The sequence below is a fragment of the Bubalus bubalis genome, chromosome 10 (genome assembly GCF_019923935.1).
Source record: "Bubalus bubalis isolate 160015118507 breed Murrah chromosome 10, NDDB_SH_1, whole genome shotgun sequence".
Classification (NCBI taxonomy): Eukaryota; Metazoa; Chordata; class Mammalia; order Artiodactyla; family Bovidae; genus Bubalus; species Bubalus bubalis.
In genome coordinates, this window is record NC_059166.1 from 30,826,466 (window position 1) to 30,843,782 (window position 17,317).

The following is a 17,317-nucleotide window of genomic DNA, read 5'->3' on the forward strand; positions in this document are numbered from 1 at the left end:
ATGCCGTGTGATATGGCCAAATAAATAAGTAATACATTTTTTAAAAAGGGCTCCTGTTTTCCGTGACTCTTCCCCCGACATGACATTATCCTTCAGGCCTGCATTTGTGTGCAGGCCCTACCTTTGCTGTCCTCCTACCCACTGCCCACATCTGTGGTATTGGTACCTTTGTAAATGAACTCTCTTTGCCTTATCCCAATTTAAATGCTTCTGGAACCTTGACTGATTCTAGAAGATTCTGAACTAGATTCTGGAAGATTCCTCCCAGCTGTCATTCTGCACATGATCATCTGTGAACTAACTTGGCTTGCTTGTTCTTTCTCCAAAGTTACAATTCTTGAATCCTTCAAGTTCAGATGGTATGCCAATTATTAACAGAGGAAAGTGCTCTGCGTTCACTTCATTTTCCTAAAAGTGTCACTACTGTCCACAATCAAAAGTAAGACAGAAGTCAAAAGTAAGTAAAATAAGGGCACAGCTTTATTTCACTACAAGGCAGTAAGTACACTGTCATATCAAAAGTTCAGTACCAGCCATCTTGCACCAAAGGTTCTTAAGGCAGCAACTGGCTATGGACCCCAGCTGCAAACACATAGGTTGTGTGTGGCAGTTCTGAGACCATACAGTTAAGGACTCTGGGGAATGCTGATTAACACATAAGCCCTGAATTAAAGAACAGTCAGGCTGAACTCAAAACAAAACACAGGACATCAACAACACAGATCTCCCAATAAAGAAGTGCAATGCATCCTCTTATAAACCAACAAGAACAAAAAAAAAAAAAACAAGAAACAACCACAAATGCAAAGTCTCCCAAATAAGTTTTCCAATGTATTACAAAAGGAAAAAAGTATATATATATATATATATATATATATATATATATATATGTGTGTATATATATATATATAAAATAAAAAAGTTTGACAATACTAGTGCATAGTCAATTACCTAACACCAAGTTTCTTTTCTCTCCTTCCCAAGCACTACTGCCCTTCTGATACTAGCAGCATGTCTACAGGCTAAGTCCATAGCAGCAAAACACATTTTTTTTTCATTTGGCATGTACAAAATTAAATTACTGAATAAAAATATAATTTTTTATAAAACTATTTCATACAGTAATAATTTTTAAAGCAAGCTAACAACAACAAAAAAACTCTCATAAAATGGTTTGGTACAATAAACGTACCTCCAATGTTATTGACCATAAGTGAACATTTACAATATTGATTACTTATTCCACGGTGTGAAGCCAACATTTATAATAATGCATTGTGTTTAGTGATTGAAAAAAGTGAAATATTGGAGTACCTTTTTGTGTGTTAAATTTCAAAAACCTCATCACAGAAAAAATACTGGTCTGTTGGATCCTCTTAAAATACAGATAAATCATTTCATGTATTTTTTTTTTAAATCTGCCTTAAGATACTTAACCACTGACTACAATCCATGACCTAATAATTTAGGTAAAACTGTTAAACATTAATTTTTTTAAAAATCCGTTTAGTTGGGTGAAATCTCATACGATTTCACCCACCTAAATGCACTTGGTGCTGCTCTCAACTGTTGTACCACAACAAAAATAGGCTCTTCTCCCATTCATGAAAAGTCTCATGTAGAGGAATGCTATATCCCAAGTCAACTTGAAGTGTTCTGAAAACCATAATGCTTGTCTGCAAACGTCTCACATGACCAGAGTCCGGGTTGAGAAGGCATTCACATATTTCCGAGACTGACCGGAAGCTGTCATCTGATCGTCTGTCTTCCCACAGGATGCAGATTCCCAGGCACCATTACAAGGCTAACAGGGGAGGGGAGAGAGAGGGTAAGGGCAAGGTCAGACCGGGAAGCACATGCTTTAGCCCACGGATGGACTCCCAACCCCACCTGGCCCAGCAGAAAAAAATGCTGACCTCCAGATAGCAAGTAGGAGACACAGGGGAGCCTTTGTCAGATAAAATCTTCACTCTGACAACCAGGAATTCAGCATTCTTAAGTGATATTAATTATCAGAAATTGTTTGTCGTGAAGAGAGAAAACCCACTCCAAGCAGTATGATAAGATCCAGCTGTATCTTCATGTTTGAGTGCCTTTTGTCTATTAGCAGATTTTACAGACTTGGAGACAGGAATGAGTCCAGTCCCCCACATACCTAAGGTGAGCTGTGGGCATTTACTCTTTGAGCGAACTGGTGAGTGCTTGAGCTGCCCAATGAAGAAGCTCCCATAGGTGCTAGAATTGATCAACACTTACTAAACATTGTACATATTTTTAATCAAGTTAATTACATTTAAATTTAGTTATGAACATTTAAATGTATCAACTAAAATGGATATTGATCAATACCAATTAATTAATATCTATTTATTAGAATAGCTTACTTTTTAAAGATGCATTGAAAGATACAGGATGGAACTAATATCTCACAGGCAGCATCCGGATCCAGATTCTTCACACATATGATCTCATTTACACAGCACAGCCACCCTGGGTGGGGGTTCATTCTCTCTTTAATTGAGCAGGAAATGGAGACTCAGAAAGTGCAGAAAACTTGCCCAAAGCCAATCTATGGGGAAGTTGTGGAATGGTTTTGAACCTGTGTCTGTCTTCTGCCTAGCCCCAGCTCCTACCTGCCCTCCATGCATGAGTGTTTAGTCATGTCCGACTCCTTTTGACCCCATGGACTGTAGCCCACAGGGGTCCTCTATCCATGGAACTTTTCCAGCAAGAATACTGTAGTGGATTGCCATTTCCTCCTCCAGAGGATCTTTCCGACCTAGGGATCTAACCCCGGTCTCCTGCGTCTCCTGCGTCCTCGGCAGATTCTTTCCTGCTGAGCCACCAGGGAAGCCACCTGCCCTCCATGTTGTTTCAAACCAAAATATGTAATATTTGTACAAGGCCTGCTCTTTACAGCATTAAGTTTGCCCTACTTAGCTCCCAAGAGTATTGAAGATGCTTACAAAATGAATATAAATGAACAGAATTTAAAACATAGATAAAGGTAGGTCACCAAGAAATGTGGAAAAAATAAACAATACAAAGATGAGGTTAGATTTCGATTCAAAATACTTGCCATGAACCAAAATGCACCAACAAGATGTAAATCTCAAAACTAACTCTGAGCTTTCTAGCAGTCAATCCAAAGAGGGAAACAGAAACACAAGCAGTTGTAAGATTTGCTGTCCATAAGCTCAAAAGTGTGGTTTAGAAAAAGCGCAGCTATTCCTAGTATTTATATCCAAGTGGGATGTGTCTCATGGACAGAAGAAGAATAAGAAAAGAAAGCCCTCTGCTCTTTAGAGCGTCAAGTGTCCCTCAGGACAGTGGTCCCTAGCCTTTTTGGCACCAGGGATTGGTTTCGTGGAAGACAATTTTCCATGGACCATGGGCGGGGGGATGGTTTAGGTATAATTCAAGTGCATAACATTTAATGTGCACTTCACTTTTATTATTACAACAGCTCCACCTGAAGTCATCAAGCATGAGATCCCGGAGGTAGAGACCCCTGCTTAAGAGACAAACGAACACTTGACACGGGTGAAGTGATGACAGGCAGATGAGAGGTCTGTGGTGCCACAGCCAGATGAAGAGGGGATAGGACGCCAAGGAACAGCCAGGGCCATGCTCTAGGCAAAGGGCATGAATAGGCAGGATTGAGAGCGACAGGTGGTGAAGAGGGTAACCCAGGTGGCAAAATAACATCAAAGAGTCAGGAAGCTGCAATTTGTACATTGCTTGTGGGAGGGACTGGGAGACGGAAAGGAAGGAATAAGTGGATTAAACATGAGTACCACTCATGTTTCTAAGTATTTTGCATGTATCATCTCATTTAATTCTCAAAAACACCTGTGGATTAGGTAAGGCTCATTACATCTGTTTTACAGAGCAGGCAATTTTACAGGAAGAGAGAACTTAGGCAACATCCTTAAAGTCATCCAGCTAAGAAGTGATGAAGTAGGAATGCGAATCCAGGCTCTAATGAGTATAAGTTGCTGTTTCCTTTAGAGTTCTTATGAGTGGGAATTGTGTGGTCTGGTCAGCAGGGAATGCAGGAAGAAACACTGAGAGGCGGTGTTAAAGTCATCAGACTATTTAACAGAGAGGTAGGATAATTCTGAATGAACGTGGTATTTGTATGGTGATGGGACTTCTTTGCCTAGGGTCTGAAACAAAGTTTCAGCAACATAAGATTTACAGTGCCATGTTTCTAACTTGTAAACTTTCACAGGACACAAACTAGATTTCCCAGTTTCTGCCCAATCTGTTGTGCCACCTCACTGCCAACATAAAGGCACCATCCAAGTTAACACATGTTTACTCTCAAGGCTCAGAGGCTGAATACATAACTTGAAATACTACATAAGCAAGACTGATTATCATAATATTTTCCTGTAACTGTGAATCACAAAACGACAGGACAAAGATGACATCTGTTCTGGGCTGACTTCTGATACTGAGTCACATTTAATGTTTTCTAAATAAAATCACCAGGGTAAGTTTCAGCATTCTATGATACAGTTCTGAATAAATGGTGTTTCTGTAGTTTGACTCATTGGAAAAGACCTTGATGCTAGGAAAGACCGAAGGCAAAAGAAGCGGGCAACAGAGGATGAGATGGTTAGATAGCATCACTGACTCAACAGACATGAATTTGTGCAAACTCCAGGAGACAGTGAAGGACAGAGGAGCCTGCTGTGCTGCAGTCAGTGGGGCTGCAAAGAGTCGGACATGACTTAGCGACTAAACAACAAGGAACTCTAGTTTGAAGGAAGTGGATTAAATATACATATCTCTCTGGTGTAAATCTGTCCATTCAAATCCCCTATTTTAGTTTAGCTGACTGCTCACATGTTGTTGCTAACATTTTTCAGTGCAGTACTGGAACACCAAAATGACACAAGAATCCCAATTAACAAAATAAAATGTAATGGAATCATTGTAATTATTGAGCTTGTGTTTGTAGTGACACGCATAGAACATATATGATAATGTGACATATAACAACAATGTGACATCATAACATAGGACAATGTGACATAAAATAACAATATGACATATAATAACTACCATTTGAGAGTGAATAATTAAAGATGATGGCTGTCCACCATGAGTATTATGCAGGGCTTAGAATTGATGATGTACACAGAACAAAGAACACTGATCATAAAATCAGATGACTAAAAATGATGCAGAATCTTATATGTAAACATAAAATAAAGATACACACAAAACTCAAAAATGTATGTTTTGAAAGGATGTTGTTGTTGTATTAGTCACTCAGTCGTGTCCGACTCTTTGCGACCCCACAGACTGTAGCCCGCCAGGCTTCTCTGTCCATGGAATTCTCCAGGCAAGAATACTGGAGTGGATTGCCATTCCCTTCTCCAGAGGAACTTCCCAACCCAGGGATTGAACCCGGGTCTCCTGCCTCACAGGCAGATTCTTTACCATTTGAGCTACAGGGAAGTCCCTTTTGAAAGAATACAGACAAACAAATGAGAAGGAAAGGAGAATAAAAGTGAAAATGGAGGTAAAAGTGAGGAGCAAGGAAGAAAGGATTGTTTATGTTTTTCTCTAGCTAAAAATTTTTCTACTTAGCTATGCTTCAATTAATACAGAATAAGTTTCTATATTAAATGAAATTAAGTATCTTAAAGTACCATATTAAAAGAATCTTATGCTTGCTTTTGGACTTTCCAGGTTGGCTGCACGGTAAAGAATCTGCCTGCCAATGCAGGAGACATGGGTTCAATCCTTGGGTTGAGAAGATCCCCTGTAGATGGAAATGGCAACCCACTCCAATATTCTTGCCTGGGAAATCCAGTGGACAGGGAAGCCTGGCAGGCTACAGTCCATGGGCTGGCAAAGAGCTGGATATGACTTAGCGACTAAATAACAACATGCTTGCTTTTACAATGTCTTTTAGTAAAAGTCAAGTTCTGACCTTTGACAATATGATACTTAATTCAGAATTCCCAATGTCTGTTCAGGAAAATCTAATACAATTATCACCCCCTAGTACATTTTCAACTTGAATGTCGTGTTTTGTTGGATCTCCCAGATGGCTCATCATTTTATTCATGTTTGGCTCTTCCTCCAGGACCAGATATTTAAAACAAGATCAATACAAAGAATGTACCCTATATTTTAAATTAATTTTTTGAAAAAAATTCAATCAGCCTCTCCCAAGTAGAGATGAAATTTATGAAGAAATAAATCAAGTTAACTGAAATATCCAAATTTCAGAAAGCAGAGCATTTCAGGGGCACCTAAATCCTGAGGCTCATAGCCTAAAGCGGACAAGATGACTTGGAACACCTAAATCTCCCAGTGTAGACAGACACCAGGACACAGTACCCATTCTGTGCAAGAAAAACAGACCGGAACAAAAAGGCAACCACATTGAGTGGACAGCTCCTTTTCTGCATCATGAAAGTACAAAGCTAATACTTTTTGCAACCATGAACGGAAAAACTGGTCAGAGCAATCACAAACCTACTTCACGAAAGCAAATTAAGAGCAGAAGGTCAAGTACTGGGTGAGAAAAGAAATGTTGAAGTCCACCACCCAAAAGGGCAGCTGCCCCTTCTTGTGATTTCTTTCTCCCTCCTTACCTTGAAGCCTTGGGGTCCTAGGCCAACTTTTCAAGCAGACAGAATAGTTTTGACAAAGGAAGATTAAATGTCTTCATGCTAGAAGGATTTTTTTTTAATACTGTCAAATAGATCCTTGTGCATCCTCCTTATTCCCTCTCCGTAAATGTTAGTTTCACTTACACTAAAGAATTGGTAAGAATTTCTGCACATGAATCCTTGTTAAATGACTAACCATGGTGCTGTTGCAGACATGTCACTCTACCCTAATTCATTTCAAAGTTAATAATCTTGCCACACATCCTCCTCCTCTTGCCTGCGAGTCATCTTACTTATCCACAAGGTACCTTTGATCGCCCCTGGGCAGAGATGAACTGTAAACAGACTGTCAGAGCTCTAACTGGGATATCCTGCTGAAGCACTTTAAATAAATACTCTGATCCTCGGCAGAAAACAGAAGAAATCAAATGAGATAAAACCATGTCCACAGGTGATTTTCTGTCGGAATTAGATTAACTTCATATTTTTCACTAAGAATATGAATGGTTTTTTTCATCATGCTAAACAAGAACCACTATTGTTATGACATTCATAGAGCAACTTCACACAATAACTGCTGATATCAACAGCCTTGGCAGGGTATGTGCTGTACAATTTACAAAGCCCTTAAGAAACTTGTGGAAGTCATAAAAGAATGATTTTGTAAAACCAAAGCAACTTATGAGATGGTTTTACATTTCTCTGTTTCATTCTTTTAAATAATAGCAGACATAGATGGTGTCCAAAAGACTTAAGAATTATTTTATTTTTCCATTTAATCTATCCATAGAAAAGACTTTTAAAGTGAAAGTGAAGTGAAAGCCGCTCAGTTGTGTCTGACTCTTTGCGACTCCATGGACTATACAGTCCATGGAATTCTCTAGGCCAGGATACTAGAGTGGGCAGCCTTTCCCTTCTCCAGGGGATCTTTCCAACCCAGGGATGAAACCCAGGTCTCTTGCCTTGCAGGAGGATTCTTTACCAACTGAGCTATTATGGAAGCCACAGAATTAAAATTCTAAAAATCAGAACTCATTCTCAAAGAGGCATCTTTTAAAATGTATTCGTTATAAGAGATAATGTAGAAATCTTTAGTTGTATCTTGAAAGTCAAGAATAAACCTGAGACGAAGGGTCACTGAGGTAAGGTTAGTTTGTTATCAAACTTTTCCTATGCATAAATGCTGCCAAAACAATCAAATGTGCCCAACTTCAGGATTGATAATTTTTCATAGAAAAGAGCCCTAAAAGTTAAGGGATCAAAGGTGCAGATGGTGCCAGGGGGTGCCCCATCCACATGCTTCCACATGCCACCCAGACCTAAGTTAACAATTACTACGAAGAATGGTCTTTCTCCAAATTTGGAGTTTGTCCCCAGTGTCTCTAGGGATCTTTTCATCTTACTTGTTGATAGATTTTCCAACAGTTTTAATCACATAAACTCAGGTGTCACAATTTTTTGGAAGAAAACCTCTTTCCTTAGTAACGTATTGGTTTTAACTATTAAGATTAAAGCAAGGGCCAATTAAAGCAATTATACCTTTGTTGGCCCAAGGAAAATCCAATATCACAGTGTTTACCAAACCCAACCAAACAAAAAAAATCCAGGTCTTGTACTCTCTGGGGTAGGGCACTCTGAATTTGAGCTCAACTTTCCTTCCTCACTCATTTAGCCTTTCCAGTTCATCCCAAAACTCTACATGGCAAAGTTATTTTATAAGATATATTGAAAGCAGGCTGCTGAAATATTACTAACAGCTATATGAAACCTTGCCAGGGCAAGTGGAAAAAAAGTGACCCAAGGGAGAACTAAGTGAACACAGAGGTATCCAGGGAAGCAGGTCAACAACAGCGTACCAACACTAAGAAATGCCTGGAGATCTATGTCACACGGAGACGGACTGTTTCTCTGTCTGTTGACATGCCAACAAGGGCAGGAGAAAAATAGAGAAGACCAGTAAATCAGTTGTTTGTCTCCATAATACCGAAGAGATCTGACTAACTTTTTTTTCAGGAATCAGTTGAATCAGCAATCTCTTTTGGTGACCCACTGACACAGTTCTGCCAGAGTGGAAGAAGGAATGAGAAAGAACACGTGAGAGGAAATAATACACCTCAGTGCAAGTGGACCTGCTGTTGGTGACGCCTCCTTGCGTACGTTTCTAAAGACACACACAGACACACACACAGAAGTCGCTCAGTCGTGTCCGACTCTTTGCGACCCCATGGATTGTAGCCCACCAGGCTCGTCGGTCCATGGGATTTTCCAGGCATGAATACTGGAGTGGGTTGCCGTTTCCTTCTCCATTCTACGGACAGGGACTATCTAAAACAGGTACCACCAATGTACACTGGCAAGTGTGCCGTCTTTTTGAAAGTAACATTATATCCACTTGATCTTCACAGCAACCCTGTATGATACATGGAGGACAAACTACAGTCCCCAATGTACAGATGAGCATTTTTTTTTAAGAAGTTAATGAATTAAAAACATGCAATTAGAAACTGGGGAAGTCTGGATTAGAACCCAGGTGCCTGTTGTGTGCATGCTACTGCATTATACTTCTTAGCCATGCCGATCAAGCAAAAAGGGTTTGCCTCATTGTTTGAAAAATTCATAAACAATTCATATGAAGTTAGGAGCAATCCAAAGCACATGGAACTGGAAAAGTGAGTTTCAGCTGCTTGCAATAATACCGTAAGATTCTTTGATACTGTGCAAATGTGTTTAAGTATTAATAGCTTGAGAAATTTACTTAAACTCACTTTTAAAAAAGTAAGGCGAAGACAAGCCAAGTCAGGAAATTAAAATTTAAGGCTGTCACTCTGTGGTTACAAAAAAGAGGAAAGAGAGTGAGTAAAAAGCATATGAACACATCTTTTACAGTTAGGTTTTAAACAGGAATAAAAGAAAATTATAATTTAAGAGAAAAATACACAAGTTCAGAGGCTTTTAACTTAAGTGTAGTTTCAGATCTACCAATGAAAATGTTTACCTTAGGAAATGTTTATTAGAAAAATGTATTTATTTCAAAATGTAAAGCAAATCGAAAGCACCGGCAGCTCTTTTCTCCTTACTGAGGGAGTTCTGTGTATGGTGCGTGCGCACGCGTGTGTGTGTGTCTGTGTCTGTCTGTCTGTCTGTCTGCCAGTCTTGGGCTCTTTCAGAGTAACTTTCAAACAGCAGGATCCAGAAGGGTTCCACAGTGAACCTGCCTTTTCCATCCCAAACTGCAAGTATTCTAAGCTGAATATCTATTTCCTCATTTGTGATCATTTTATAAGCTTCTAGACTCCATTCTCTACTACCATACAACATGGAGAAAATGGCACAATAATCTGAAAATCTCACATATTCTGAGCTACCTGAAAGACACAAATATCAAAAAAGTCTCAGAACATTTTTATTATCAGTCCTGTCCCTGTTTGTTTTTAAAGTTAAGGCAACTAAAAAAAAGAAAAAGAAGAAATCCAACTATACTATTTTGCAGCTGCTGCAAATTCCTTTTAAAAAAAGATCAAGCATAAATAATTTCAAAAACAAATATAACATTGTTTGTGCATAATGGCTTACACTTGCCTCTAAACATTATAGCTTATGGACTAGGGGATACACGGAAAGCTCAAGCTATTAACATATGTTAATGCCTATGTGTTATGTGGCATAACACATAATATGCCACATAACACATGGGCATATCTAGCAGCCTGAGTTTGGTCTCTACATACCATTTCCCACTAAAAGATCACAGTACCTTGGGGAAATGGAGAGGAAGGAAATGTAGCTATTACATGTATTCATGCATAAGCAGGGCTTCCCAGGTGGCGCTAGTGGTAAAGAACCCTCCTGCCAATGCAAGAGACATAAGAGACACAGGTTCAATCCCTGGGTAAGGAAGATCCCCTGGAAGACAGCCTTGCAACCCACTTCAGTATTCTTGCCTGGAGAATCCCACAGACAGAGGAGCCTGGCAGGTTACAGTCCATGAGGTCACAAAGAGTCGGACATGGCCGAAGTGAGCTGACACACATGCAGGCACATATGTATAAGCGTATGCATTTACATGTGCATTAGAATCTTAACTATAAAATTCCAATATTTGGGGCCTCAAGACAATAACTGCTCTATTTAAAGTGTTGTGGGTATAATTAAGCCAGGGATCATTAACACTGAAATGACAGAACACAGAACCGCACTCTTAGTGTAGTCTTCAGTAAACTTTTCTTGTGCCTAAGCAAATGTATTTAGTCAGTTAGATGGACAATCATTTCAACATTTCATATTTTAGAAGTATCCGAATTTTAAAATATTTTAGGAGTCAAATTTAGTTGTTTTAATTAAATGCACTCTAACAAAATGCCTAGGTTGTTTGGATAAAATCCCATTTAACGTTTGATATATTTATTAAAGGTACAAATTATAAAGTTTCTAGATTATATAAAGTACTCAAGTTGAATAGCCAGGTCATTTAACAAATGCACAATATGGTCAATAGTACCATGCATGAAAAATCTGTCCAATTAGGTCAAATTGAATTATCAATGGAAATATATGATAGATCATAATGGTTTTAACAAAAAGATTACCAAATTGCTTAAAAATCTATACAAATATTATTGAGTCAGGTTTATATGAAATATAGGCAATATATGCTTAAATATTTAGAATGACCTGATGCATTTTCTAATTTGAAACATTTTAGAAATCATATATTTCTATGGTATTAGAAGCTAGGTTTCCATGACACAAAATGAAGGAGATACTTGGTAGGTGCCGTTCGCTCTTAAAATGAATTAGTTACCTATTATAGCAAGTTATTAAAATATATTTGAGTGGTGTACATCAGTAAAACCATATAGTGTATATGAAAGCATTGACTCCAAAATCAGCTTGTGGTGTCAATTCTTTAGGTGGGTGGAGTTGACGACTGTTACCTTCACCATTTGATGTATGTAGGTGGCTTAATCTCAGTATACAATGATAGAATCTGAAGAGTACCAAATATGACTCATTTGATATGCTAGAAAACATAGATTAATAAAAACAGAGCTACTACTTAATACTGAGCTTCAAGGATGAGGAATATTGGGTTGGCCAAGAAGTTTGCTTATCAGATGTTATGGAAAAACATGAATAAACGTTTTGGCCAACCCAATATTTTCATTAAATAAAATATAATGATAATAAAGTTCCATATTGATTATTTTTTTAACTCAATAGCATTAAAACATTTAAGGTAAGAATTAGCCAACCTATTTTTATAAACACTGATATTGTTGCCAAATTTTTATATAATACATATTTGATATCTGTACTGTGTTTGGCTCAATATATTTTATATTTGCATAAAAGTTTAGATTTAGGTTTTGCTGAACACTATCTGGTTAGGCCAAAAGCTTTAGGATTTAGTTTTAGGGAAAGAACCAGGGGTTTTCAACTTCATAATGATAACTGTCTCCAAATATATTTACATGTTGCAATTTAGCACTTAGAATGCACTTTTTCTTACTACTATAAATATAAGTCAGATCCTAGCCTAGGTTACAAAATTACATAAAACAGCTTAATTAATGCACTAATAGCACTAGCCAAATCCTTATCCTCTGGAAACCCAGGGCCAAAAAATTCAGGGAGGAAGAAAGCAAGAAAAACAAACAAAAAAAGCGTTTTCATTCTGGATCTAGGAGCAGCTGTAGGTAAAATTTTGTAATGGGTGACCTTTGCATTCTCCTAATCTCCTTTCTGGGTCCCCTCTTATGCAGAGTTTGTTCTTTTCCTCATCTCCCAATTCTGTGCCATATTCTGAGACTTCTTCACACTTCTTCCCAGGCCTGATCGACTCAGGAAAGACTCTGGATCCCCTCAAGGACTGTCTTTCCCTAGCCCACACTCCAGTCAGTGGTCACCTTTCATCAAAGCAGTTGGATCAGACAGAAGCCACAAGGAGAGCAATCTGATGGAATTAAACCACAAAGTGTGCCTACAGCCATTCCAGCTGTATTTGCATTTCTTAAAAATAATGCTAAGTATCACAAATGCTTTAAAGGGGGTAGTTTTAAGATTCTCATAATTTGGAGAGTGCAGGCCTACCGCAGTGACAAGAAAGCCCATCCAGGAACAGGACACTCTTTCAGATCATACCATCTCACATGGTGCCTTCCCTCACAGGACAAATATGACTTTTCACTTCCAAATCCAGGTTCTCTATATGCTCCAGGGTTTATGGTTTTTCCCTCAGTGTGGCAAGGAGGGGATGAAGGGGAGGGCTCTGCAGGTGACTGGGTATTGTATTATTTAATGTTGGGAACCGCTGTAAATAATTTAAGGGAGCAAATTTGCATTCTTATTTACATTTGGTTCAGGATTAATTTGGAATTTGTTGTATTTTATCAACATACACCTACTTCAGAAAAAGGGAAATCTCTTTTGATATTAAAACCCGAGAGCAGATGTTCAGCTAGAGATTAGCCACGTAACACTGACAGTTGACTTTCTCATTCTGATAGTCAAATACGTTGTAATTCTTTTCTAGCTATCTAATTTCAAACTTCTTTGAAAATCTAAACAAGGTCTGAGCTTTGATGGCTTAGTGAGGGAACAAAAAAGTAAAAATTTTGAAACTAAAAGTAAACTATATCAATTATTTAATAAAACCTTTAAAAGCAGAAGAAAGAGATACTGTCACATGTGATTAACAATCCTAGTCTCAGTCACAGTAAGAAATGCTTCACTTCATCATTCTTTGGAAGCTTGCTCTAATAAAAAAATTTTCAGTGAGTCTCCTATGAGTGGCAACAAGGAATTTTAGGAGTCTTTTAGACATTGGGAATTATTTAAAAGCATCACTCCACTACGTGTAAAATGTTTGTTTTTTTTTAAGTTTTATAGTAAATGACTTTTTAGATACCAATGCTGGAATAGTAATTACCTGCAAGGGACTTGCCAGGGACCTGCTTTTAGGTACTGTAAATGCTTTGAGAACATTGTCTTCATCTTCTGATACTGGCGTCATTAAAACGGAACTTGTAAGAATATTCTAAAGGAAAAGAGAATAATTTGAAATTGAAATGAGGTAGGATAATAAGGGGACTGACAGAATTCTAACACTTGAAAGAGTAGATTACTATGAGTTGACACACATTGGCAGGAAAAAAAATGCAGGTATCTGCCAGAAATTCTCTTCCCAATGAGCTAAATGGAGAACTCAACTCTGCACTAACCCTCATCCCACTGGCAAACATCACTAAAACAAAAAGCTTTGAGGTCCCACACAGTTCCAGGAATAAGGCAGGGCACTCAAAAACATCTGCTAAATGAGTTAATAAAGATGTCAAAAAAAAAAAAAGAAAAAAAAAAAAAGACACATCTTTAAAATGAAAAATTTACTAAGCTCTGGTGAGAGAACTGTTCATTTCATATAATGGTAAGAAATCTTTTCGAGTTACAGATTAATGGTAGTATAGTTTAAAGGTGAAAAGAATGGAATTTAGAACCAAAGTTCTAACCCAGAACCACCACTTATAAGCTATACAATCTTGAACAAGTGACTAAGCCTCCTCATGCCTCAGTTTCCCTACTAGTATAATGGAAATGACAATGTTACCGACCTTGTAGGGTACTTGTGAGGGTTAGATATCTGAGTTAATGCATCTAAAGCTCTGGGAATATTAATCACCACTTTGTACACACTGAATAAATATTAGCAATTGCTATTACCTCTGATTCTTCATAAGAGAAAAGGGTAATCATTCACAAATTATAAACTTTTAAAATAATGGTTAACTAAGAGGAAAACAAAAAAGGAAAACAAAACAACAACTACCAAGCTATGAAAAGACACAGAAAACATTTAAGAGCATATTACTAAATGAAAGAAGCTAGTCAGGAAGCTTCATACTGTATGATTCCAATTATATAATATTATGCAAGATGCAAAACTGTAGACTAAAAAGATCAGTGGGTGCCAGAGCTGAGGTGGAGGGAAGGATAACTAGACAGAACATGGAGGACCTTCAGGGCTGTGAAACTACGTTCTATTATACTATAATGGTGAATAAACATCAGTATGCTGCTGCTGCTGCTGCTAAGTCGTTTCAGTCGTGTCCGACTCTGTGTGATCCCATAGACGGAAGCCCACAGACGGAAGCCCACCAGGCTACCCTGTCCCGGGATTCTCCAGGCAAGAACACTGGAGTGGGTTGCCATTTCCTTCTCCAATGCATGAAAGTGAAAAGCGAAAGTGAAGTCGCTAAGTCGTGTCCGACTCTTAGCGACCCCATGGACTGCAGCCCACCAGGCTCCTCCATCCATGGGATTTTCCAGGCAAGAGTACTGGAGTGGGGTGCCATCGTTTTCTCCGTCATTTCAGTCGTGTCCAATTCTGTGCGACCCTATGGACTGTAGCCTGCCAGGTTCTTCTATCCATGGGATTCTCCAGGCAAGAACACTGGAGTGGGTTGCCATTTCCTTCTCCAGTGCATGAAAGTGAAAAGTGAAAGTGAAGTCGCTCAGTCCTGTCTGACTCTTAGCGACCCCATGGACTGCAGCCCACCAGGCTCCTCTGTCCATGGGATTTTCCAGGCAAGAGTACTGGAGTGGGGTGCCGTTGCCTCCTCCGAAACGTCAGTATAAATTTGTCCAAATACATAGAATGTATGACACCAAGAGTGAACTCTAAGGTAAACTATGGATTTAGGGTGACTATGTGTCAATGTGGGCTCATCAGTTGTAACAAATGTAACCACCTGGTGGGTGATGTTGCTAAGGGAGAGGCTGTGCATATGTGAGGGTGAGGATACATGGAAAATCTCTGTATCTTTTATTCAACTTTGCTACTAACTTAAGACTGCTCTGAAAAATAATCTGTTTTAAAAAATGGTTAAAAAATAGAATAAAATAAAAAATGGTTGTAACCAAAGCAATGCAACATTGTGTATGATAAAGGGCATTTACTACATACAAAGAGTCGGATAGGACTGAGCATGCATGCACACACTCAGATGCTACATAAAACCAAACAGGAGACAACTTACCAAGGAGGAAATACAGGTATCCCCTGCTATTCAAAAGTTCACGTCACACCACTTCACTTTGATGAAAGTCCTACATTAGTAGTTATTTTCATGAACAGCTAACCAATCGAAATCCAAAGAGAATTTTTGCTTTTGTTTTGCAGCCAACTATTATAGAGGCAGCACCTACCCTGAGCAGTTAGAGTGGCACCACCAAGTTCCTTCCCCAGGCAGTACACTCAGCATCTCAGCACCAAGTGCCACAGTTTAGAACTGGTATGAGCATCTTCATCTCAATTTATTTATTTTTATTCATTTTTTTACTGAAGCATAGTTGCTTTAAAATATTATATTAGTTTCTGATGTACAACATGTATAACACTAGATATTTTTATACATTATACATCATACACAGTTATTATAAAATACTATCTTTCTTGTGCTACACATTGAAAGTGAAAAATGAAAGCGTTAGTCACTCAGTCATGTCCGACCCTTAGTGACCCCGTGGACTGTAGCCCACCAGGCTCCTCTGTCCATGGGATTCTCCAGGTACTATACATTATATCCCTGTAATATTTATAACTGGGAGTCTGTACCTCTTAAACCTCGTCACCTATTTCATCCTTTTCCCCACCCCTTTTCCCTCTGGCAACCACTAGCTTGTACTCTGTATCTGTGAGTCTGTTTCTATTTGTTTCTTTGTTTTGTTTTCTAAAATTCGATTTATTTTTTGCACCTGTTAGTAAGATAAGTCCTAAGGTAAACTACTTCTTTGCTTTATGGTGGCTCAGTGGTAAAGAATCCGCATGCCATGCAGGAGACCTGGGTTGTCCCTGGGTTGGGAAGATCCCCTGGAGAAGGAAATGGCCACCTACTCCAGTATTCTTGGCTGGGAAATCCCATAGACAGAGGAGCCTGGCGGACTAAAGTCCATATGCTCACCAGAGTCAGACATGACGTTATGACTGAACCACCACCAAAGGTTTCACAGGAATGCTCTACTTTCAGATAGTAGGAGACACTTGTACTACTTTTAGAAGAAAAATAAGTAAATGAAAAGATAAGGTAAAAATTGTTTTCATGAAAATATGTATTTCCATGCCGTAGATTTTTTAAGTGGCCAGGACTCTCAACTCATGAGTGAATAAACAACAAACAAGTCTGCAGTAGAACAGAATCTATTTCCAACACATGAACAAAATCTCACCGTATATTCAACATTAATGATCATAAGAAAATAATTATGTGAGAGAATACTGAGAAGTATGATGCACGAAAGAGTGCCAAAACCACAATGGCCCCACTTGCCTCACACAGAATTCTGTGAGCCACCAACATCTTATAACATGGGCGTGTACTTACTGGCATGTCTGCCACAGGTGATGCCTGTGTGAACAGCTGAGTGTTCAGACTATCCCCTTCCCAGTGGTTTGAGCAGAAGAAGTTTCCTGCTTTATCAGTTGGAGATTCCACCTAAAAGCAAACAGGAAGTGCTTTGTTGTTTCTAGAGCTAGAACTTCCCAAGAAACACTTACATTCAAGAGTCAATTTCCCTAAGATGAATAAAGTCTGAGGATCTAATGGGTAACGTGGTGAGGACAGCTGATAATACAATATTGTATAGTTGAAATTTGCTAAGAGTAGAACTTAATTACATGTTATCAC

General features: G+C 38.6%; 1 protein-coding gene across 7 annotated transcripts in view; it reads right to left on the reverse strand.

The window, feature by feature from the left end:
• Positions 1-458: 458 nt before the first annotated feature.
• The window catches only part of MYB (MYB proto-oncogene, transcription factor), a 35,646-nt gene continuing 18,787 nt past the window's right edge, over positions 459-17,317 (reverse strand). For 5 of the 7 annotated variants that reach the window (XM_044924202.2, XM_025294498.3, XM_025294495.3 and 2 more), the window contains 3 exons: positions 17,015-17,125; positions 13,567-13,674; positions 459-1,804 (listed from right to left, as the gene is read on the reverse strand). In XM_044924202.2, the coding sequence (XP_044780137.2) occupies positions 1,688-1,804; positions 13,567-13,674; positions 17,015-17,125 (336 nt within the window). In that variant the 3' untranslated portion in view covers positions 459-1,687. Of the gene's footprint in view, positions 1,805-2,384; positions 2,512-13,566; positions 13,675-17,014; positions 17,126-17,317 lie in introns of all 7 variants that reach the window. The other 2 variants (XR_003111899.3, XM_025294497.3) reach the window with 2 other exon arrangements.